We start from the raw sequence: 26,195 nt of genomic DNA, 5'->3' as shown, positions 1-26,195 counted from the left end.
TTTTTAAATTATAAACTAAAAAATAGCAAGAACTCATATCTCACGAGACGAGACTTTATGACAAAAGATTTAACCACATCCTGGGCCAGAAATAAAAGACAAAGAGTAGGACAGCTGCTGTACAGTCTTTTAAATGTTCGAAGTGCCGCACGAGATGCAGATCACGCAGCACGGCAGCAGCAGGAAGCCAGCAGCTGTCTGAGAAAAGAGGAGGTAAAAAAAAAAAACTGTATTTGTTTTCTATTGTATCACCGTTTCAGAGGGGGGTTTCGGAGGATTGACCGCCTCTCCTTGGGGTGTGCTTAGCCGCCCTCTTCACAATGCGAGAGGCATTGATGTGAATGATGTGAGAGAGATGTGAAGCGGCTGGCGTGTAGCGCAGTCCGGGGTTGTTGGCGAGCGAAGTGAGCAGGGGGGAACCCCATAGTATATATATATATATTTCTTGGTGTGTATATATATCAAGAGAGACCCAAAAAATTAAGAAGCTTATTAAAAAGGCAGGGTCACTTATGGAACACACTCTGGAGGATGTAGCAAAGGAGAGAATTAAAACAAAACTGAGTGCCATTATGAATAAAGCTGCATATCCTCACTTTCAGCCAATGAATTATTCGGCCGAAGTGTGTCAAGAAATGTGATGGGGGCTCCTTTACACCAAAAGGAATATGCCTGCATATATTCCCACTAATATTATGACTGCTCAATTTACCTTTAGACAAATTAGAAGTTTTGATTTCTCTTTAGTCATTCTTGTGTGTATTTGAGAAGGTGGCTGTTGTTTGTTATCATAATATTTATGTATGTATTTGTTTGTTTGCTTATGCAGTTACCTGTTTGTTTGGTTTATTTATTTATTGAGCTTCTATAAATAAACCCTTACAGACAAATAAAGTGCTTTCATTCTAACTGACAAATAAGAGTGGCAGCCAAGCCAACTGCAGTAATCCCCAGCATCCTTAAGATATTTTCTTGATCAGCTGTGAGAGCCACCAGAAAACTTGCTTTAATTGAGTTACATTAAGAAAAGATGCTTTCCAGATTGAAACTGACAAAGAGTTTGTGGATTTCAAATAGCTTATTAAAACAGATTTAGCGGGAAGAAAGCTGATGGAGAATAGGTTGGAGAAGATTTAGTGAGAAGGAAGAAAGATAACAATAAATGAATAAGAAAAATAATGAGGCGAGAGAAGAACTGAGAGTAAAAAATGAAAGATAGAAAAGAGACCAAAGATAGCCCTGGAACCAAAAGGTATTTCTGATACGGTATTCTCAGAACATGTGATTAAAGTGCCTATTGCCCCAGATTGACATACAGAAGATGGGATTTAATGATCAGAGGCAAACGTGTGACAAATGGTTGGGGTCCTTTTCCGGCTGGGAGGAAATTTAAAGGAAGGACTGGGGGAGCAGATATGCACAGGGCACTGCCTCACCGGATCGCTTAATGGCAGTCCCCTTGGGTTGCAGCGGCACCTTGGATTCTTGCAGGGCTCCACGGGAGTTGCAACCCTATTGGGCTCCGTGGGGGCTGCCAAGGGATGCTGCAGTGCCCTACTTTGGGTTTCTACCACACCAGGGAGTACTCAGATAATGCTGATGAGCCACCTGAAGTTCTTCTACTGTAGGTGCAGCGTAAAAGGAGCCACCTCGTTTCACTCAAGGAGGCAGAGTTATGATGGAGAGAGACGAAGCTTGCCAGAGGAGGAGTGGAGGTGGAATGGGGAAGAGAAAGAAGGAAAGGACTGTGTTTATTGGTGCATTTATGCTGTGTCCTGGTATTGTACTGCTCTGCTGTGGGGAGTGAGGGAAAAGTGCTTCCCCACTTGGAAATAAAATGTGTGTGTTGCAGAGATTTGTGCCTAGTCTGTCTGTGTAGGAGTATTATATTCATTGTCTACTCCTCCTGTACCATGCATCCACGTTTGAGGATTTTGATTCACTATGCTTTTCCTTTGCCATTTTCGTTTTTAAATTTAAAACTGCTGCACTTAAATAAATGACAAATCCTTCTGAAATCTGCAGTAAGTGGTGTGATTAATTAAATCTGCTGTAAGGTGAACTAGCAGAATTGTGCAGATTTCAGCAAATGTCTTTTGTGGATGAAGTCTAAACAGAAGTAGGCATAGCAAGAAACTGCATCAAAGTCCCATGTTGAAATCTGTTTGTTAACAATCAGTATAATTTGTAGTTTGGTATGGCATTTCAATTTTATTTATTTTAGTGATATTCACAAGGCAGCACATCATTAATCACATAGTACTGTACTTGTATGAAGACAATGGGATCATTTTCAAATGAAATTCATGGCTAGAGGTGAAAATGAGGTTATGTTTTGATCTTTGCCCCACACTTACTTTTAAGGGCACCTTTATATTTTCTATTATATTATTTTTGATTGTATTCTATTTTAATTGTATGTTTTATTATGTGATTTTATTGTGTTTTCAGGATTAGTTTGATCAGTCAATAGCTAAAAGGACAATGAATGCGATTGTAGGTAATAACTCCTGTCTAATGGTAATGTCTAGTGCGTGCACGCGTATGCATGTGTGTATGTTTTCACTCAGCAATGAACTGTCGCCCTGTCCAGGGGTTTTTTCCTGTCTTCGAGCCCATGCTTGCTGGGATGGGCTTCAGCTTCCCATGATCCTGCTCAGGATAACCGGTTAAATAAGATGCATTAATGGATGTTTAATGTTTGTTTGTGCATGTGTGTGTTCATCCTGTAATCGACTGGCACCATGTCCAGATGTCCAGGAATTTTAACTGCTTTGCACCAGGACCTTACTGAGGTAGGCTCCAGATACTCTAGCAATCATGCTCTGGATAAGTGGTTTTCAAAAATGGATGGACGGATGGATGGGTGGATGGATGGACAGACTGATGGACGGACGGTGGATGGATGGATGAATGGATGGTGAGGTGGAGCCAGGAAATTATTACAATTCAACAGATGACTTCTCTCTATCAGATTCACCACAATCTGGACATCACAATAGAGCTGATAGTGATAGTGAGTCAGAACTCAGTGGGGTTGCAGGAGAACATGGTGAGAATTAGATGTCAAGTGTCTTCACTCCAGATTTGTTTCAGGTCCATGATGGAGGTGCATTTTTGATGGTTGTCTTTAGTTATTATTTACTTTACAAATGTGTGATTATGCTTTTTTAATGATGTCAACCGTTTTTTTTAAACTGCATACAAAAAGTTAATGTTTTGATCATACTCTTTAATTCATACATACATTTTTGTTTGCACTGGTAGTTTATGCACATATACTGATAGCAGGTTTTAAATGATGCGAAGCATGTCTTTGCACTGCAAGATTCCTAAACCGACAATGACAGTTTCAAGCACATTGGTTACCTTTTTGTGATGTGATATAAATTTTGAAATGTTACCCTTTGTCCTCACATGAAAATAAACTCACTGTCTGCATTTAAGGACATTATTTTATTTATTTATTTGTTTATTTGTTTTTCCACTAAGTGTTTCTTGTTTCAATATTGTTTCCATATTTATCAGATGATATTAATTACAAAGAGCATGGAGAAATTAAAATTAAAATACAGTTGGTGTCTCAGGAGGCTAAGCTGGCCCAGTAAGACTGACCATATATGATCTGATTAGTTCCAGCACTGGATCTGTACTCCATTCCAGATTGGTTCCTGCATCTCACACTCACTGCCTTTAAGCATCCTTCAGGCCTCTTGTAACCAAATACAGTAATTGAATTGAGTGGGTTTATAAACTGGGTGACTGGATTAATGTTTCAGGTTTCAGAATTGCACTGACTCTATTATGTAGTTCATAGTCTTCACAATTCTGAAAAAAACAGCTATATGCCTGCCCACTCCAATTTCCATCCCATGAAACCAATGAGGTAGAAGATGTCAGGCTTACAGAGCAAAGAATAATAAACTGGGTTGAAAACCAAGGGCTGTGTACACTGAGTCAGAGACAAGCCTGAAGTGGAGCAGCTGCTCACCACTGGGTGATGTGTTAGGATTTTAGAAAAACATTCAACAAGAAGGGCATCCAGTGTAAAATTTTGCCAAATTAATATGCGGACAACAAGATGATCCGCTGTGGCAACCCCTAACGGGAGCAGCCGAAAGAAGAAGAAGATCCAACAGAGCCCGTTTAACTGTAGGCACTGCTGAGATCTGTATAGAAAGTTGTGCTGTTAGCCATGAGCCTTACTGAGATCTCTGCTGTCTCACTCCCCTAATGCTTTTCTGCTTATGTTTTCATAAAGTATTCTTTTCCTTTCATTTCTTCATCTTGTTCCTTGATCCTCTCAATTCATTTCCTTTGTCAGTAAATCTCTTTTCTCTACTAGACTGCTCTACTATTCTTCTTACATCTTTACACTTCCTGCACTGGCCACTCATTTTATTCTCCTGATTCTTCTTCTCCTAATTACTGGAAGTTCTTTCCTATTACCAAGTGGTTCCTAACCTTTCTGTGTTGTGTACTAACTGATTATTTACTTTCAATATCAATGAATGGTCATCTTGTTCTCAGCTTGTTGAGGCCTGGGTAACCAGTGATCATTGCTATGGAGCTTTTTCAAAGGCCTTTTGGGCTTTTCTCTTAGACATTTAGTTTTTGATCCAATGGCCCCATGCATTTGTAATAGTAGCTTTAGTCTCCTTCTTGACCTCATTTTCACCTCTGACAGTGTGGTCAATCACAATGTCAGCTACATCATTAAATTTGCTGTTAACACCTGCTGTGGAAAATACTTAGTACTGCAGATAAAGAATAGTCTTGAGCCATCATTATAAATGAAATCCATAATGGATGTCCCTTTTATTACACTAATTGATGAGACGTCACAATGTGAGCATAGGAAATCTGACAAAAACTATTTAAACTGTTTTATCACTTAAGTTCATTTACATATAATAGCTAGAAAGCATTTCAATTACACCAATGAGCACACATATAAATGGTACACTCCAGTAATACAACTCTTCCATTAAATAACATCCAAAGGTCCCACAGCAGTTAATAATTAAAAGTCTTGTGAAAACGTTTGGTTTATAGAATAAGACTCTTCATATGTAAACTATTATTAGAGAACAAAATATAAAGTTAAATATTCTATACGACTTCATCTTCTAATATAAATGTGCTGACACAAATGATGTCAGGATGTCCAAGCTTTAACAGATAGACAGTTAAGAACATTTCCTATACACAACTCCAACTTAGGCCTGATTATCCATAGCTGGGAGATGTCTTACAGAAAATAAGCCTACCTGCCAACTGACTGGTGCCTAGATCAACAATCAGACCAGTAAAACCAAGGAGATGTTCATACTGCTCAGACTACCATCAACATTAAAGGAGATGCTGTCAGCGGCACTTCCAAGGGATGGTAAAGGGTGGCCAGTGTAGAAGCAGGCAGGCACAGGCACTCTCAGCCCCAAAGAAGGCACTCAGAGTCTCAGGACAGGCAGCAGAATCATTTTATTTTTTGGCACACAGACTCACTTCCACTGAAATGAGTGCCCAGTCATAGGCAGCCCTTACGTTTATTTCAGCTCTTATCATGCAAGCCATTATTCATCCTCATCTGACTCTTAATATTCCACTGCTCTAATCCTGCCTCTAATTGATTCCACCATTATTTCTCAGCTAAGGGGGTGTCAAACCCCGCTCTGTCCATCATGTCTGTCTGACGAGGCTTATCTTTACTCTCTGCTAGCTCAGAAGTCACCGATATTTATAGTTGGAAAGTTCACATTCCCTCTCTAAAAGAAGGGGCCTATCCTTTCCAGTTCTCCTGGATGTCTAACCTTTGGCTCATGAAATATTGGTGGTTTCTATCTTATACAGAATAATAAAAATATGTAGGCACAAGCCTTTTTAATTCTAACTCTTACAATTTTAATGCTTATTGAAATACAGTACTTACTTCCTCATGTGCTTATAATACTTTTGTAGTACGTGTTGATTACCAATTTTAAGAATACACTTTTCTATACCAGCTGCCACCATACAAAAAATAATTCTCATTCCACGGGCCTCTACAGTCTTTTAAACTGACTGAGGTACTAGAGTGCACACCCTCTTCCCACTGCTCGTTTCAGCGATATTTCTTAATATTCAGTTTGCATACTTGTTTGTAGTGGGTTGCCATATGGCTGTGTAATGAAATCAAACAAGTCTGTCAAAGCGCAAATTCTATGGTGAGTGATATACCACCCTTTGTTTAGAGGATTATTTATTGCAGTCATATGCAATCTGAGATGTGGCCCATAAACAACATTGCCAACAAATTTCAGAGAGGTTTCATTTGTATGGTGGGAACATCTAATTAATATTCCCTACTAACTGCTCACACAACCTGTGTAAAAATCAAACGTATGCAAAGTCAATGCATCACGGCTCTAGTTTCAAATGTCGAACAGATACAGCACAAGCATGTAACGATTTGTATGGTGATGTAGGGAATGGGTCAATAGGTTACTGTGAATATAGTGTCGTGCATGCTAAATGCAGTTATAGTAGCCTTGGACAATCGATCATTGCCACATTGCACATTCAGTATAACAGCATACACTGAATCTAAATCAGTAGCGACACGCAGAGAAGATTTTGTATTAAACTTAACCTGCCTTGGCAAATATTCATTCCTTCTCATCACACTATTTTAAAGTGGTTTGATAAATCTCAGTCTCTTGGTAGTGTGAAGGACATGTTTGTTGAACCACTGAGAACTGTAAGAACACCAGAAAATATGAAAAGGGTGAGACAAGCTGTAGAGCGGAGTACATGGGATTCACCACAAAGTAAGACTGAGGCATTCAAATATCAAACTGGATTATTTACTGAATTCTTCATCAAAATGGATCATGTCGCCGTCATAAAATACAAATAGTGCATCATTTTCTTTAGGCATAATATAACTACAAGACTCAACTTTTAATGCTCAGTTAAAATATAACAGGAATATGCTGAACAATTTGCCAACTAATTTAGAAAAATACTTTAATTGTGATCCCGTTTAAAAATGCAATTTTTAAAAAAATTATTTTATTTAAGACAAGATAATAAAGTGCATTCATTTTTTTTTGAGTACTTTATTCCTTACCCAGTACCATGGCTCAAGTGACTAAGTTAAGTGGCCATTATTCACACTGCCCTTTCATAAGTAATATCTGCATATCTTTACTACCTGTTATCCATCCAACCAGCTGAATCCGAACACAGGGTCACGGGGGTCTGCTGGAGCCAATCCCAGCCAACACAGGGTAGGAACCAATCCTGGGCAGGGTGCCAACCCACCGCAGAACACACACAAACACACCCACACACACACTAGGGCCAATTTAGAATCGCCAATCCACCTAACCTGCATGTCTTTGGACTGTGGGAGGAAACCAGAGAGCCCGGAGGAAACCCACGCAGACACGGGGAGAACATGCAAAATCCATGCAGGGAGGACCTGGGAAGTGAACCCAGGTCCCCAGGTCTCCCAACTGCAAGGCAGCAGTGCTACCCACTGCGCCACCATGCCGACTGCCTGTTATAGTGACTTTATTTCTCACTGTTTTAGGGAAGCTTACACTGAACATTTACTGTGGTGGTGGTATCCTGCAGTGCTGAATGAGAGTTATTGTTCCATTAACCATATATGTTTTCCACTTTAGTTATCTAATACTTTTTGTGTGAGGATTTTTTTTTATTCTATGGCCATTGTTTTTGTCTGTTGATGGCTTTGTTATCATGTTGACTATAAACCTCTTCTTGGGTCCCAGGAATATACCAACATGGTTATTTGGGTCATCAGATCAAAACGTTTAAAAAAAACCTGCATTTCACAATGACGTGAGTGCTGTTGCTGAAAATGCTTAATGGTTCTTCTGTGAAGTCAATTGTGCTGACATGATTTGCTTGAACTGTAGCAACTTACTACATTAACTACATCCACAAAAAAGATACAGTAAGCAATATAACGCTAGTTTAGTCAACTATCTAACTTTAGTTAGTCAGTTAGTGTGACTGATAAGCTAAGTTTAGTTACATTACCTAAATTACATGCTGCCTGTATCTAGTGTTAATTATCAGCTTACTGTATATTCAACCTATTTTACACACAAAAAATAATTATGCTTTGTCCAATTCATTTTTCAATGTGTGACTGAATGGGTCCCATTAAAACGTTGTGGTGGATTTGAAACAGACAGAACATGCAAGAAAACCTACAAACATCTTTCAATTGAAGGCATTTTACATGGAGAAGTGGTCAAAAATTGCATATTCAGTACACATACTGTAAATACAATATACAGTACTGCACATATTGCATATAAATGTGTGTGTGTGTGTGTGTGTATGCATGTTCATTCTTTGTATAATTGTATGTGCCTTTGGTTGATATTGTATTATTATGGCTGTTTCTGAGGAAAAATGCAAGTAAGAATCTCATTGTACTGTTCACCTTGAAGTTGACTTCAATGACATTTTAATCACAAACAAGAATTTCGGGAGAGTTTGTTTAATTTCCTAATCCTCTATCCCCCTGTACGCAGCATCTATTAAAACTCTCTGTGTAAATAGTTAATGTCACTACAGAATAATGTGTTTGTTTTATTCATTTGCCTGTAGTCAGAATGATTAAATTTTGTGTCTCCAGATTTCCTTCATTACTCATTTATCATCTTTTTCTCTGTCTCTGTAGGTTTGATAAAGAAGTTTTGTGATACAATTAAAACATTTCATCATGAGGACCTCCTGAAAATCACAGAGTATTACAGACCCTACCTGGCCTATGTGATTGAATATGACATCACAAGTATACTGCAAAATCTGGTTACCAAGAACATGCTCACCAATGATGAGGCCAAGGTAGGAGAGTCTCTGTGAGACTGATGAGAAAAAGCAGACACAAGGAAGAGAGCAGACAGTGAGAGCTGGCAGACATTCATGGAGTTGGATTAATCCTGCATTAACAGATCTCAGTGTTATTGAGAGTTCATCATGTCACACTTAAGGCTCATTTCGCCATTGCTCTTGTCTGAAAAAGAAGTTTGCTTTTTGTCTTTCAGAGATTCAAAGCTAAAGAAGAATCTAAGGGGACAGAAGGTGTGGAGTCCTTTATCAATGGCATAATGAAGATGGACAGAGTGATACTGGAGGCCCTGTGGAAGGCACTGGCTGAAGAACTTGTGAGATTTCCATCACCAAACCTGCCACAAATACTGAAGGAGGTGTCAGATGGGGGTGAGTTAATAAAGTCACAAAGTGTCCAGATGAGCAATGGACAAAACAGAGGGAGAATACAGGAACACAATGCAATCCACCTGTAATATGTACAAGTGTGAGCCTCTCTACACAAAGCTGATAGGTTCCCTCAATAAAACTTGGACACTTGTCTTATGGCCGCACCTCTGGCTCTCCCTCCAGCTTCTCTTTTCAGGTCCATAACAGGGGGTCGCGAATCATACTAACTATTCCGAAAGTGATGTGCTGCTGCTGCTTGGTGCTTCTAGTCAAATTTCACACTTAAAATGTTTTCTCCTCTGTTGCCACAAAGTCCTTTCAGACTTTTGGCCTGGAGCCTACAGGCTAAAAGACACAGGGTTCATTGTACTCAATGTACCTGACTTCACATCCTTCTTCAGGTTCATACCCATTTTTCTTGTTCATATATTTTAGCAAAAATTTTTGATTTTCCAAACTTTGTTCTTTCATTTGCCTCAAATCCAGAGGAAGTTCCTTCTTCTTCTTCTTCTGATCTGTTCATTTAAGTTGCTGTTTTTCCCACTATCACCATATTACTGTCGCTCTGCCTGTTACTATTTAGGCTACATCCCTTACACAGCTCCGTCCCTTATCCTTCCCGGGAAAGGTCTGAAGGGGACTTAGAAAGAGAGTTAGTGTACTCCGCCACCCATGGGCAGATGTGTTACCCTTATTCTTTAAGCACTTCAGCTGCATCCTATTCGCATGTGTGTGACAGCGTCTAAGTTACAATTCCTAACGCATATCTCCCCTTTTTAGGACCAGACCTCTTAGTGAAGATTCATGCCAGTCTCCAGTGCCCTCCCATTAAGGATCACATTAAAGGTAGGCCACTAGTATCCTGTATCAGGCTGTATAGGCTTGTCCACTGTTCTCTTCAGTTTTCTCACTTGTTCTCTTTGTGACTTTCAGGTCTCCATGAGAAACACAGAGGTGGTGTGAATGAATCCACAAGAACTCTGGAGGATCAGGTTTCTCCTGAAGATTCACAAACCATAGCTGTGGCATTTGAGGCTCGGTATACAGAGCTGATAGTCATTGGTCAATACATAAGAACCTATAATGAAAGGTACCATGAACTTGAGAAAACAGGGAGGACTCATGCAGAGCTGATGGAGGAGCGAGCAAAGGAGAAATGTGAACGCATCTGGACTGAGCAGCTTTTTAGAAGGAGCCCAGGAAGTGAGTCTTCACCTAACTTTGTAGTGGTCAGTGGGGTTGCTGGAATCGGGAAGACCACTATGGTACAGAAGATCATGTTTGACTGGGCCAGAGGCACTCACTACCAGAGATTTGCATTTGTGTTCCTGTTTAAATTCAGGGAGCTCAATCTCCTAGACACAGAGACAGAGCCACAGCAGCCCCTGACCAGGCTGATTGCAAGGCACTATAAATACCTCTATGATGACAGATTAAAAGAAATCCTGCAGAAACCTGAATCTCTCCTCTTTGTACTCGATGGGCTAGATGAGTACAAACACAAACTGGACTTCACACAGAGGAAGCTCTGCTCAAACCCAGATGACTACTTTCCTGTTCACATCCTGATCACCAGCCTGGTCAGAAGGACATTATTGAAGGGCTGTTCAGTTTTGATCACAAGTAGACCAACAGCCCTGGAAGAACTGGACATGGAGAGAGTTGATCGTTTTGCAGAGATCCTGGGCTTCTTCCCTGAACAAAGACTGATGTACTTTAAGAAGTTCTTTGGTGACACTGATCTGGGTTCTGAGGCTTTTAAATACGTGGAGGAGAACGCCATCCTGTACACCATGTGTTTCAACCCCTCATACTGCTGGATTATCTGTTCTGTATTGAAGAATCATTTCATGAAACCTGAAGAAGAGCAAGGAGCCACCCCCAGAACGGTCACTGAGCTCTTTGTTATGTTCCTTCACAACATTCTCACCAATCACAGGAGAGAAACTGAGGATCAGCGGGGGATTCTGGTCAAACTGGGAAAGATGGCTTATTATGGTGTGGACAACAGAATTCTAGTATTTTATGACAAGATGGAGATGTCCACCTTTGGTCTCCAGCCAGCCTTGGCCTCTCCGTTCCTCTCAGGGTTCTTAAAAGAAATCCTTCAGAGAGAAAGTACTCTGGAGCACACAACATACACATTCTACCACCTCACCCTGCAGGAGTTCATGGCTGCCTGCTCCTTCTATCTTGATTCATCAGGGAGTGTGAAGGAAGTCCTTGCTAAGCTGGACTCATGTAAAGATGGCCGGTTTGAGATTTTTACAAAATTTATTGCAGGACTGGCCAGGTCCTCTGTGTTTGAAACACTGGGGGGAATCCTGGGTGAATTTGAGAGGATGACGGCAAAAACAATATTGGAGTGGGTGAAGAAGAACGCTAGAAAGGCGCTACGGTGTGGAGATAAAAGTGAAGCTCTGCGAGTGTGTCATTGGCTCTTTGAAACTCAGAATGAGAAATTAATCAGAGACGCCATTGGGAAGGATTTAAAGATGGTCTTTAATCACATGATTTTATCTCCACTTGACTGTGCTGTGTTGGGCTCTGTCATCAGCTGCTGTGGAGAACTTGAGACGCTTGACCTGTCAGGCACACGTCTCACTCCAGAGAGCATGAGGAGACTGGCACCAGGGCTCATCTGCTGCAAAATTGTCAGGTGAGTCATAAAACCTTCATGAGTTTAGTTTTATTGTTTGTAAACTCAAGACAGTTTCATTCGAGTTTTTTCAGTCTACTGCATTCTGTACTAATTAGATCTTCTACATCCCTCCTTCCACCTGTTTGGAAATGATGACAGTGCTGTGATTTATCACATGGGTGTGTTACTCCAGTATCATATGATTCTTCCAACACAGTGGCACAGTAACACTTCTCAATCTGAGCCCAGTGTCTGTCGGAGCTTTAGTCGTCCATTAATTGCTTGTTATATTCCTTAAAAATGAAAAATGTGCAATGCCCTTCTGGAAAACTGAAGCAGAGTTTGTTTAATTATTTAAGTAAATAATAGTAGTCAAATTAATCTATTAGATCACCTGACTCAGGATCAGGGTGTGACCACATGAACTATGGCCTTTGTGTGAACTAGGATGGAACTTTGTATGAGCTGCTTGAATAAAGACAGGATTTAATAAAGAGTTAAATTGTTCTACCAAGAGGTCAGCACTGCTACTGTGATGTGATCAAAAAAAACTAGCCAAGCTAGAAAACGGACAAAGGTCAGGGTCATGAAGGACATACAGCAGTGGATACTGTGAGCAACAAAGCAATAAAACAATAATAATGGTTAGGTATGATTAAAAAAAGCGCAACCTTTAATCAGCCATATAATCAGACTCAAAGAAAACACTTTAAAACAACACAACTTGATGAATATTTGGAGCAATAAATAACAGCGTAGTCAATATCACCTTGTTTTATGAATACTTCCCTTAAAGAAGCTGTTAAAGAGGACAAACAGTCTAGTGACACAGATCTCAGTCACTCCTTATTGATATCACAGAGCAGCCTCAGCTCTGTCCTGTGTGTGTCTTTCAAAAAGGTTAGTCAGAGCTGGACAAGTCACTGGTGCTCCAGACAACAGTTCTTCTTCATGGACAGGGTAGCTTCCTTTATGTGCTTCAGTCCTTCACTTCACTGAGTATCTTTTTTAGTGACATCTCTAATCCTCACATCTGTCCTACTGATACTTGTGGATGTTGATTATTTTGGCCACATTTCTAACTCATGAAACAAGCTCTCCCTCTGTCACCATATGTGTTTCATTCCTGCTACTTCATTTTAAGTATTTGTAAAGTTTTGATGTCCTTGTGTGATTGGAGTCACCAATGAATAATGTCTTAACTATCACATCAAACCCCTCACTGCTTTCTTAAAGATGTTCAGGCCTTCATTGGGCCACACCAGTAATGGCAATTGGAGGACAGACAGGACAAGGACAGATAATAAAGTGTGGAGCAATGCCACACCTTTCTGTACACCCTTAATCACCAGCACAGGCTAAAATAGGACTCCCTCTACTGGTGACAATGACTCTCTGTATTCTCTTTAACAGCTATAGGTCTGTGAAGACACTGCTAGGCCCCATCATACAGCCTTCTTTAGTGATGTATCAGAGTTTCCCCTCTTTAGGGCCACCTATATCCCTAAGACTGACACAATGGATTTTCAGCCTTGAGGGAGCTCAGCCCTTGTGTTATCACCTCTGATAGTCCCTCCATTTCTATTCTGCAGAGCTTCTGTCCCATTTTCTGCATTTAAGCAGACAGGCAGATGACCTTAATTCTTTGTCCACAGCAATGGACTAATGACTTGAAATGAGAAATGATCAGTGAAAGACAGAAGTAGACATATGACAAGATGAAGAAGTGAAAACAGATGTTTACTTAAATCTTTTATGCAATGGAAATATTTAGCAGAAAAAAAAATTATGCTTTCCCAGAAATTCACATGACATGTTCTTTAGCTCAGGGTCTCACTACAGGTTTCATTCTGGGTGAAACTGTGTGATGTAAAGATCTCCAGTGAAGAATTATAGAATTGCAGTGAAATGAGAAATATAAGTTCAGTCTGCTATCAGTATATGGGATGTATTACTGTAATGTAGCACCTTTACATGGAGGACATTCATATTTCTTTGCCATAACTGAGACTGCTTGATGAGATTCAGACCTGAAGACATTGATGGTTTACCTGCCGGAGTCCCTTTGCCTGTTTGTCACTCTTTCTGTCCTCATCTTTACAATGTCTAATCCTGTTGTTTCGCATCTGGATGTAGCTTGGCTCTCCTCTGTCTTCTTTGCTCTGCATTCACACTTGACTAAGTTGTTGTTGAACAACAAATAATGTGGACCTACAGAATGGGTCTGGGGGACTATTTTAGAACAAGTCTGACAGGACAAGGGTATAAAACTGATCACTACAAGTGAAGAACTCAAAGCCAAACAGAACAACACAATTGGTTACTTTTCCTTAGCTACTAAGAGCTTAACATCAAAACCATTATCAATTAGACAGATATTCAAAGAACAAGAGAGTCTTCAAACACTGAGAGAGTCTGCAGTTCAGATAAAGGTGGGCTGCTCATTCCACCAGATAGGAGCTACACATGAAAAGAGGCTGGACTGAGATTTGACACAATGCAGAGGAGATAACCAAAAGTTGTTCACTAGAAGACTTCAGTGGACAAGAAGGAGCACAGGACCTCATGAGGAACTCCATATACTGTACATGGGTGCTGACCCATTGACTATTTTGTTAGGTAAGCATCAAGGATCTGAACTTAATGTGTGCCACTACAGGGAATAAATATAGCAACCTGAAAATAGTAGTGACTTTCCTTTGCTATGGAGGCCTTTGCTGTATTCATGTGCTTTTGGACAAACAGGATATTTGAGTTTCTGAGATGGAAATTTTATATGAACACCTTACAGTGTCAAAGCTCTGACAATTCAAAGAAAACAAACCTACCTTAATTCTCCAAGTTGTGATATAATCCTGCCCTTTCAATTGTATAAAATAAAAAATGTATAACTTGATCAGCCAGCAATGCCATTATTTCATTTGTAGCAAAGTGATACACATTCCATTTGCTCAATTTGCTCTATATTTTCACAAAACATATATGTTATGATTATTATTTTATTTTTTTTTTTTTTTTTGCACACCACCTAAGAAGTCAACAACAACCTTGTATTTCTCTGACAGTCCAGTCATGTGAATTCATTCGAATTGGAAAGGTGAACCATGACATTGGAAAATTGAAAACTCCAATAGTCCATGAACTCAGTATGTGCTTTGCTGATATTCAGAGTTTTTGTCCTCTTCTCTTTTCCTACTTCTATGTTGGGTCGATGTACTTAATCAACCTTCGCCATACAACTCGGTCCTGTACCTTATCTCCAGTTAGAACCTTATCCTTCAGATCTTCTTTTACTTTATCCATCCACCTCCACTTTGGCCTACTTCACTTTTTCTTCACCTTGATGCTTGCATTCCCATCTCTCTTTTGCCCACATATTCATTGTCTCTCCTCATCACATGTCCAGACCACTTCAACCTTCTTTCCTTTACTATCTACTGTATCTCTCCCACTTTTGTTGTTTGTCTCATTTCTTATTCTGTTCTTTTTTGTAAATCTGCACATCTCAACATTCTCATTTCTGCCACATCTAACTTCTAACCTCCACTCATTTTACTGCCCAAGTCTCCATACATCATTGCTGGTCTTGCCACTATCTTAAAAACTCACCTTTAACCTTCACCTTAATTTTTTTGATCACATAATACTTCTTATTCCTTCTTCCAATTGTTCAATCCACATTGCACTCTATTGGCTATCTCTGCATCTAATTCTTCATTTTGGGCTACCACTAATTCTAGATATTAAAATTTATCCAGTCTTTTCATTAGCTGTCTCTGCAGGCTAACTTTGAAATCCTGATTATTATTAAACCCCCAATATTCTGTCATCTTCCTATTTATCTTCAACCCTGTATCTTCTAAAGTCCTCTCTACTTTCTCCTCTCTACGATCTTTTCTGGTGCTACACATGACAGTGCCATCAGCAAAGCCTGCACCAGGGGGATTAATTAGTCTTTTATCCTACAAGTCAACACATCCATAACTGGATAAAAGAGGTAAAGACTTCAAGAAGATCCCTGATGTAGACTTATTCTAACTGGGATCTTGTCTGTTACCCCAACACTGCTTTTAATCTGAGTCCTCACTCCCTCTCTGTTACTCCTTTCTCTCTCTCATGCACCTCCAGATCTCCTATCATGGCAATCTATTTTAAGCTTTCTTCAAATCAATGAGCACCATATGCAGAACTTTCTGTTTTTCTCAATACTTCTCTATCAGCTGTGTCAATGCAAAAACTGCATCAGTTGTTCCTCTCCCTGGCATAAATCCAAACTGCTCATCCCCTATGATGATTTCTTCCCTAAGCCTTTTCTCTATAACCCTTTCCCAATTTTTCATTGTGTGTGATGCCAGCTTTATCCTGCTAAAATTTCCACCATCCTGAATATCACAATTCTCTTTATAAAAGAGCAGAATTACACTGTCCCACCAGTCCTCTGGTATTCTACTCCTTCAAGTACTTTGGGATCCACATCAATGACAGGTTGTACTGGTCTTTGAACTCAGAGGAACTAGAGAAGAAAGGGCAGAACAGGCTCTTTTTTCTTAGAAGGTTCTGTTCCTTTAATATGGGTAGTGACACCCTCTTTTACATCACTTTAAGAGAAACCCACTGAATAAACATATTAATGACAAGGGCAGTCTTAGTTATAGGAGGCACCCTGAACCTCATGGAGGTTGCAGTAATGGAGAGGATTAAAACAATGTTGTACATCCTCTCTGTGACACAACAACACTAAGGACTTTCAGCCAACAAATTATTCAGCTGAAGTGTGTCAAGAAACATGACAGGAGCTCCTTTATACCAACAGCAATAGGTCTGTATATCACCTCACTGGGACTGGAACTGCCAAGTAAGAAGTTTTCTTCCTTTTTAATTCTCTTGCCTTATAGTAATTCTGGTGTGTGTTCTGAACAAAAAAAGCCAAATTTCCTCTGGGGACAAATACAGTTCTATCTATCTATCTATCTATCTATCTATCTATCTATCTATCTATCTATCTATCTATCTATCTATCTATCTATCTATCTATCTATCTATCTATCTATCTATCTATCTATCTATCTATCTATCTATCTATCTATCTATCTATCTATCTATCTATCTATCTTTGGTTGTACAAAGAGATGTGCCATGTTTTCCTTTAGAAAGGTTTAATTATTACTTTTTCAAATACACAGGAGCAATGGTAAGTGTGCGTGAACTGGTGTGTGTGTGTGTGTGCGAGTGAGAAGCGGCAGCAGTGACAGGCATTGAGCAGCTGGGCAGTAGTGCAGTAAGTAAATAAATAGCTGGCATCCATAACTGTCAATAGTAAATTAGAAAGTGGGTTTCCCATTTTGGAAGAAAGTAGAGTATTGGTTATCTCAGGTACATCACACACACCCTGGCGAGCATTGGCACTCTGAGGAATTTGAGGGTAAAGAGCACAATTTATAAAGGAGCAAATCTAGGCAGTTAATTGTGGTGGGTTAGAAAGAAAAGAAGCAGCAAACCATAATTTAGGGAGAACAGAAAGGCTTAAGGGAATGTCTATCAAGAAATAAAAACACAAGGCAGCTTTAAGTAAGATAGCACCAGAAGATAAAAAGCTTTTAGGATTGATCTAAATCCGTTAAGTAGTTCTCTCATTCACTAGCTAAGTGGAGGTAAAGTACACAGCCCGAGGCTGGCACGTGAGTGAGGAGGGCCCAGACCCCCCCCTACCCTTGGCCCGCTACATATCTCTCAGATTCACACAAATAAATCGCTCCAGCAATTGAACTATAATACAGAGTGCAATGAGAAAAGTTACAAAATCAACTGGAATGTTCAAGCAAATTATATATAAAAAAAAAAACTATTTAAATCCGTTAAGTAGTTCTTTCATGAAAAGCGGACAGACATACAGACAGGTAGACGTTGGAGTTTACATATATAGAGATTAACTAGGCTAACCTTGCAAATGGCAGAGCAGAAGAGCAGGAGTTTGTAGAAGTAATCAATGACTGTTTTTTAACACATCAAGTTAAAGTACCAACACCGGGTGAAGCCTGTCTGGATTTAGTATTTTGTAATAATCAGGACAGAATTGAGGGTGTAGAGGTGATTGAACCACTAGGGTCAAGTGACCATAATTTAATACAATTCTCAGTGTTTTGGAAGGGCACAAATGTAAAGACAAAAATTGTTAAGTTTGACTTTGGTAGTGCAAATTTTGAGCAGATGCAGCAAAGTTTAATGGAGATAAACTGGGAAGAGCTTTTCAGTGTGGAGAGAGTGGAACAGGTTTAACAATGTTTTACATATAACGAATTACAAGATCATCCCGAAATTTTTAATTAGTAAGAAATTATAATGAAATTCTGTAGTGGTTAAATGAGGAGATAAAAAAACAGCTAAGGAAAAATCTAATGAATAAGGTGTATGAGACAAATAACAGCAATGCTAACTGTAGGGCATAGGAGAGCAAGACAGCAACCATTGAGAAGGATATTAGTGAGGCTAAAAGTCAGTTAGAGAAGAATATAGCAGATAAGTTAAAAGACAACCCAAAGAGATTCTTTTAGTGTTTTAGTAGTAAAAGAACAGTCAAGGAGGAGGTGAAGTGCACAGGAATACTAAAGGGGAACTCAAAGATATATAGAGTGAAATGGCAGATGCTCTAAACTTCTATTTTTCACATACAAGGAAGTGGATAATCTCCCAACAGTAAAAGGAACTACTAAAGTTTTACTGGGGGATGTGGACATTGTAGAGAGAGAAGTGCTGCTAAGTTTAAATAGGCTGAAATCGAGCAAATCAGAACCAGAATCCTGTAACATTTATCCCTGAGTGTTTAAGGAGGTTAGCAAATACAGATTTAAATCCTTGACACATTTCAGAAAGTTACTGTGCACTGGTGAAATTTCTAAGGATTAGAAAATGGCAAATAGCATGATATAAAAAGGCTGATCCGGCAGATCCAAGCAGCTGTAGGCCAGAAAGTTTAATGTGCTTCCCAGGTAAAGTAATAGAAGGAACTATTAAGAAGAAAACTGAGCAATACATATCCTGAACAGGAGTATTATTGAACAGTCAACATGTGTTCAGAACAGGAGGTCAGGTTTTACTAGTTTGCTGGAATTCTATGAGGAAGCAACAAAAGGGCATGGTCAAAGCATTGTAAATACATTTTTTTATCTTTATTTTCAAAAGGTCTTTCATATACAGGTGCTGGTCATAAAATTAGAATATCATGACAAAGTTGATTTATTTCAGTAATTCCATTCAAAAAGTGAAACTTGTATATTAGATTCATTCATTACACACAGACTGATGTATTTCAAATGTTTATTTCTTTTAATGTTTTTTTGGGAGTTTTTCCTTGTCTTCTTAGAGAGTCAAGGCTGGGGGGCTGTCAAGAGGCAGGGCCTGTTAAAGCCCATTGCGGCACTTCCTGTGTGATTTTGGGCTATACAAAAATAAACTGTATTGTATTGTATTGTAATGTTGATGATTATAACTGACAAGTAATGAAAGTCCCAAATTCAGTATCTCGAAAAATTAGAATATTGTGAAAAAGTTCAATATTGAAGACACCTGGTGCCACACTCTAATCAGCTAATTAACTCCAAACACCTGCAAAAGCCTTTAAATGGTCTCTCAGTCTAGTTCTGTAGGCTACACAATCATGGGGAAGACTGCTGACTTGACAGTTGTCCAAAAGACGACCATTGACACCTTGCACAAGGAGGGCAAGACACAAAAGGTCATTGCTAAAGAGGCTGGCTGTTCACAGAGCTCTGTGTCCAAGCACATTAATAGAGAGGCGAAGGGAAGGACAAGATGGGGTAGAAAAAAGTGTACAAGCAATAGGGATAACCGCACCCTGGAGAGGATTGTGAAACAAAACCCATTCAAAAATGTGGGGGAGATTCACAAAGAGTGGACTGCAGCTGGAGTCAGTGCTTCAAGAACCACCACGCACAGACGTATGCAAGACATGGGTTTCAGCTGTCGCATTCCTTGTGTCAAGCCACTCTTGGACAAGAGACAGCGTCAGAAGCGTCTCGCCTTTGGACTACTGCTGAGTGGTCCAAAGTTATGTTCTCTGATGAAAGTAAATTTTGCATTTCCTTTGGAAATCAAGGTCCCAGAGTCTGGAGGAAGAGAGGAGAGGCACAGAATCCACGTTTGCGTGAGGTCCAGTGTAAAGTTTGCACAGTCAGTGATGGTTTGGGGTGCCATGTCATCTGCTGGTGTTGGTCCATTGTGTTTTCTGAGGTCCCAGGTCAACGCAGTCGTCTACCAGGAAGTTTTAGAGCACTTCATGCTTCCTGCTGCTGATGAACTTTATGGAGATGCAGATTTCATTTTCCAACAGGACCTGGCACCTGCACACAGTGCCAAAGCTACCAGTACCTGGTTTAACCCTTTAACCGCCAACTCCCTAAATATTCCCCATGCCAGGCGAAATCTGAACAATTTTCGTTTTTTTACTTTTTTACATTTTTTTTACATTTTTTACATTTATTCAAGCAGTATTGACCACTAAATGTTGTGCAAGTTCTAGAAATGGGCAAACACATAATAAAACACAAAATGTACCTTTTCTCAGGCTTCTGGATTTATTGTCTACTACGAAACGGAACAGTCAAAAGTAATTCAAAAGTCAAAAGTAGTTCAGTCAATCATAGTTTCATTCCCAGTATTTGAGTTTGCTGTGCCACAGGCCAAAGCAGGGAACTGCACAAAGTCCTGGATTGCTGGGACACTTTGAGCAGAAGGTCTTGACGTCGCTACGCTGACCCTTCTTTGAACAGACACGACAGCGTTTTTCTGAAAGTCCAAAGTCCTTACATTCATCTGGCAACACTGCTGAAATACTACTCATAGGATCCTCTTTGCCAGTGTATACACGAAATCTATAAATGTAACCTGAATTCTCAGCTAAGCAAAACATCTTGATACCAAACCGTGCCCTTTTCAATGGTAGATACTGTCGAAACTGTAAGCGGCCCTTCCACAACAATAAACTTTCATCAACTGCAACTGACGGTCCTGGCATGTAGGGCAACTGAAATGTTTCAAATAAATGGTCAATCAAGGACGTAGCTTGAACAAGCGGTCGCGGTTTGTATCTTTCTTATCTGGCTCATTTCTGTTGTCATTCAAATGAAAGAATTTCAACAGCAAAGAGAATCGGTTACGTGTCATGACAGCTGCAAAAATAGGTGTTGCATACATAGGATCTGTAGACCAGTACATCTCAATATCTGGTTTTCTGATTATTCCCATCAACATCAAAATCCCAATGAATTTTTTCATTTCATTTTCATCAGTGTCAAACCAAGCACGAACACGGGAATGTGGAGGTAAATTGGGATTTTTCTCAATAACCTGTGCTGCATACAGATTTGTCTGATGAACAAAATGTCTGATCAAATCAGGTGACACAAACAGCTCATAAAACTGCTCAGCAGTGTAATTGTTTACATCAACAATAAAGCCACACGTTGCCTCAAACGGATGCAGAAAAGGTAGTTCACCTCGGGTAGCAGTCCAGTTGAGATGCTGGGGATACACCCACTCATCGCCGTCATCCGATGTGTCTTCATTCACAGTATCATGCAGCGCACATTGCTGCTCATCATTGTCGCTAAAATCTTCTTCAGAACTGCTACAATCATGATCAGAATTGTCCAAAATCGCCTGCAAAGCCTCACTTGAAGTCAGTTTACGTTTCGCCATATTCACAGCTTTCACTTTCGAATCACATCACTTGATCGGCCAATACAAGCGCAGAGTTGTCGAAATACAACATAGTAATAATACCCACACCAAACTGTCAGTTGTACTACGTGCCAGGCATTCACATAACCACAGGGAAATGTGCCGGATAATTCCGGCAGTATGGCGTTAGCAATAAAACAATGGTGCCGGATATATCCGGCAGAGGGCGGTTAAGGGGTTAAGGACCATGGTATCCCTGTTCTTGATTGGCCAGCAAACTCACCTGACCTTAACCCCATAGAAAATCTATGGGGTATTGTGAAGAGGAAGATGCAATACGCCAGACCCAACAATTCAGAAGAGCTGAAGGCCACTATCAGAGCAACATGGGCTCTCATAACACCTGAGCAGTGCCACAGACTCCATGCCACGCCTCATTGCTGCAGTAATCCAGGCCAATGGAGCCCCAACTAAATACTGAGTGCTGTACATGCTCATACTTTTCATGTTCATACCTTTCAGTTGGCCAACATTTCTAAAAATCCTTTTTTTGCATTGGTCTTAATTGATATTCTAATTTTCCGAGATACTGAATTTGGGACTTTCATTAGTTGTCAGTTATAATCATCAACATTAAAAGAAATAAACATTTGAAATACATCAGTCTGTGTGTAATGAATGAATCTAATATACAAGTTTCACTTTTTGAATGGAATTACTGAAATAAATCAACTTTGTCATGATATTCTAATTTGATGACCAGCACCTGTAGTCCCACATGAACACTTAGGCATCTAAAGCTAAAAGAATTGGCAATTCACAGTGAGGTGTGTAGAAGGGTACAAATATGATTAAAATCAAGGAAGCAGAGGCTAATGGTGCAAGGAACCATACCAGAATTGGGTAAAGTTAAAAGCAGTGTCCCTCTGGGGGTCATTGCTGGGGTTGCTGCTATTTTTAAAATACATCAATGATTTGGGTAGGAATATAAATAACAAGCTGATTGAATTTGTAGATGATATTATGCTTGGTGGACTGGCACATTTATCTACAATCTGTTGAAGACAGCAGATGAAAATGTAATGTAAACAAATGTAAAGTTGTAAAAAGCATGAAGTAGAGACATTAGATTTAAATACACAATGAAAGGTCAGAAAAATCAAAGTATCAGTTATGAAAAGGACCTGGGAGTCATAATGGACTCATCACTGTCTACATCCAGTCGGTGTTCAGAAGAGATCTAAAAGCTAATAGAATTTTCAGTTATAGAACACCTTGATATGTAGAGTACAAGTGAATAGATATTGTTTTTATATTCTATAATACAGTAGAGAAACCTCATCTAGACTTCTGTGTGTAGTTTTGGTCTCTAGACTACAAAAGAGACATACCGTACTTATAAAAAGTATTCAATCACTTGGTAGTTTTCACATTTTATTGTTATACAACATTGAATCACAGGGCATTAATTTAACTTGTTTAGAAACCAATCAACAAAAAAGACTCTTTAATGTCAAAGTGAAAACAGATCTCTTTCAAAGTGGCCTAAATTACAAATGTAAAACACAAAATCATTGATTGCATAAGTATTCAACGTGTTCAATTCAGAATTTCATAGATGTACCATGATGGTCTTGAGTGTATGTGGAAATGCCTCTTTCATTTTTGCACATCTGGACACCGCAATGCATTTTTGCCATTCTTTGCAAAACTGCTCAGGCTCTGTCAGACGGAATGGGGATCGTGAGTGAAGAGACCTTGTGCAGCCACAAATTCACAATTGGACTGAAACTTGAACTCTGACTTAGCCCCTCCAGGATATTCATATTGTTGCTTTGATGCCATTCCTTCTGTGTAGCTTTGGCTTTATGGTTGGGGTTTCTGCCTTGTTGGAAAACAAATCTTCTCCCAAGGTGTAGGTTTCTTGCAGATTGCATCGGGTTTTCCTCCAGCATTTTTCTGTGTTCATTTTATTCTCTACTCATCTAAGACTTCCAGGGCCCGATACAGAGGCAGCACCCCCCATAGCATGATGCTGTCACCACCATGCTTCATGGTAGTGGATTGTGCATTTTTGATAATGTGCACTGCTTGGCTAATGCTGAACATGATGTTTAGTTAGAAAGCCAAAACACCAAATTTTGCTCTCATCAGACCATAGAACCTTCTTTCAAGCTGACTTTAGAGTCTCCCAAGTGCCTTCTGGCTAACTGAGATGTTGTGCATGTTTTTTTACAGTGGCTTTCTTTTTTCCACCCCATAAAGCTGCAACTGATAAAGCACCTGGGTAATAGTTGTTGCCTGCACAAGCCTCTCCTATCTTAGCCACTGTAGGCTGTGACTTCTTCGGAGTTATCATAGATCTCTTGGTGGCCTTTCTATCTAATCTTCTTGTATGTTCACTCTGTTTTATTGGATAGTTTGCTATAGGCAGATTTGCAGTTCTGCCATGGTGATGGTAGTAGAACCATCACCGGGTCTTTTGTCGTGTGTGGGGAGCCGAAAGAACCATCAGCAGCCACTATTTAACCAAATAAAGTACAGTAAAGAGTTGACAGGTGCAGTGCTAAAAGGTTTGTAAAGTGAAGATTCCCCATAAAACACTTAATGTTAGCACATCATTCCGGTAAATATCAGATTTTTTTTTATGTTAGTTAATGCTATTTGACAATACTGACAAGTGTAAGGGCCGACTTCCTTTCATCGGTCAGGAAGACATGGCAGTCAGAAGACAGTCCCAGATGTAAAGCCCCTTTAAGGCTAACATCGGTCTTGGGTTCATACTGGGTTTGAATTTAAATGCTAGCAGACAGTGACCCACCTGAGTTTTCAGCTGTGCTCTTAGTTGTCATGTCACTTTTTGAAAGCCCAAGCTGTCTGTCTGTATCTCTGCCTGTGTATTTACGGATACAATTAACACAGTGGGGGTCTCATTGAGATAGCATGAAAGAACAAAGACTACTGGAAAACAGACAACATGGACATTACGGTGCTCTGAACGGTGGTTGAGGTGACACCTCACAGGTGGTGCAGTGGTAGTGCTGCTGCTTTGCAGTAAGGAGACTGTGGAAGATTGTGGGATTGCTTCCCGGTTCCTCCCTGCGTGGATAGCGCTTTGAGTACTGAGAAAGGCGCTATATAAATGTAATGAATTATTATTAAGTTCAATGTGTGACCTTGACTGTCCTAACTTTGTTAAAGAGTCTTTTCTTGCTATTTATTTCCTCAGACATTCCTTATGTTGCCCCATTGACAGTTAATTAAAATTCTTGGAGACAGTTTTGACCAACAGGACACACATGGCCAAAAATGGATGAATGTCAATACAGTTAATAAGGACTCAGTCTTTGTCACAAGGGGCATGAAGCTGGTTTGGTTCACTTTAGTACTCTATGGTCTATATGACTGTCCATTCCTCCTCCCTTCTCTCTCTTCTCCTCCACAGCCTCATCTCTTGTGGTCTCACCTCCATATGTTGCTCAGCTCTCTCCTCAATCCTTTCTTCACACTCACGACTGATTGAATTGAACCTGAGCAGCAACAACAACATGGATAATTCAGGAGTGGCACAATTGTGTGAAGGGCTGAGGAGTGAAAACTGTAAAGTAGAGAAACTGAGGTAAGTAAACAATGAGAGATCGAGTGAGCGTGAGCATGTGTGGATTCATGTACAGTATTTGTATATGTAATTGTTACATTTTATCTCTTATGACTTTATGGTTGTGACTTTCAACACCCACAATACAAACACCATATTTAATGTTGACATACTGCTGTGTCCCGTGTAGACAGACATGGAATGCTTAGGTGGATGTAAGGAAGACAAAGACAGAAATTTTCCATTAATACTAAAATTAACAAAGATAGTGTTTGTAATCCTGAACCCAACCCTGAAAGCAAGCGGTCACTCTCATTGTCCATGTTGTGCAATCTGTTATTTTATTTCTTGCCCGACAATCCAATGCTGTCCATTCTTAATTTCAATTAAGTCCTCCATTGTCATTTACCTTCCTCTGATCTCCTCAACTCACTAAAACAGAATAAGAATGATAAAAATGGTTAATGAGAGCAGAAGAGTTCAACAAAGTGACTACAGACAAAGTGTACAGAACAATTCGAGCTGTACTAAGGTGACACACAGACATGAGTAGAATAAAAGCACAGTTAATAAAATGCAAAAGAAGGATAGAAAAGACAAGAGAGAAATAAATATGAAATATATATATATGAAGCTAGAACATGGAGGAGTGAGAGGTGGACAAGACAGAGGAACAGAACTAAAGGTGGTCATCAACAGCCAATCCGACCAATCATAAACAGATGGAGAAGGTCACGGAGAGGACAGGTAAGAGGGTTAAGAACAGAAGGCAGTGTGGACAGTAAGGTGAGAGACAGAAGACTCAGCAGGTTTCAATCATTTCAATCAAGTAAAGAGACAGAACAGGCCAAGTTTTGTGTGAAAAACCAATAAGACAAGACTTAACCCACCAGTCGACGGCACAACAGTAACATAAATCTATCAGTGGACTAAGTGACAAACAGTCCAAAACACATCATGTGAATTGGACATCCAGAGATACTAAAAGGAATTCTGGGAAGGTGGCCTCAATGGGCATGT

At 39.7% G+C, this 26,195-nt stretch overlaps 1 protein-coding gene across 4 annotated transcripts in view; it reads left to right on the top strand.

Moving 5' to 3' along the window:
* The window catches only part of LOC114644738 (NACHT, LRR and PYD domains-containing protein 12-like), a 217,671-nt gene that overhangs the window by 9,267 nt on the left and 182,209 nt on the right, over window positions 1-26,195 (top strand). For all 4 annotated transcript variants that reach the window (XM_051924823.1, XM_051924836.1, XM_051924832.1 and 1 more), the window contains exons 3-7: window positions 8,699-8,865; window positions 9,066-9,240; window positions 10,021-10,086; window positions 10,174-11,899; window positions 25,023-25,196. In XM_051924823.1, coding sequence (XP_051780783.1) covers window positions 8,699-8,865; window positions 9,066-9,240; window positions 10,021-10,086; window positions 10,174-11,899; window positions 25,023-25,196 — 2,308 coding nt within the window. The remainder of the gene's footprint in view (window positions 1-8,698; window positions 8,866-9,065; window positions 9,241-10,020; window positions 10,087-10,173; window positions 11,900-25,022; window positions 25,197-26,195) is intronic.

Source organism: Erpetoichthys calabaricus, chromosome 1 (genome assembly GCF_900747795.2).
Source record: "Erpetoichthys calabaricus chromosome 1, fErpCal1.3, whole genome shotgun sequence".
Lineage (NCBI taxonomy): Eukaryota > Metazoa > Chordata > Cladistia > Polypteriformes > Polypteridae > Erpetoichthys > Erpetoichthys calabaricus.
This window is presented reverse-complemented; position numbering and strand designations above follow the sequence as displayed.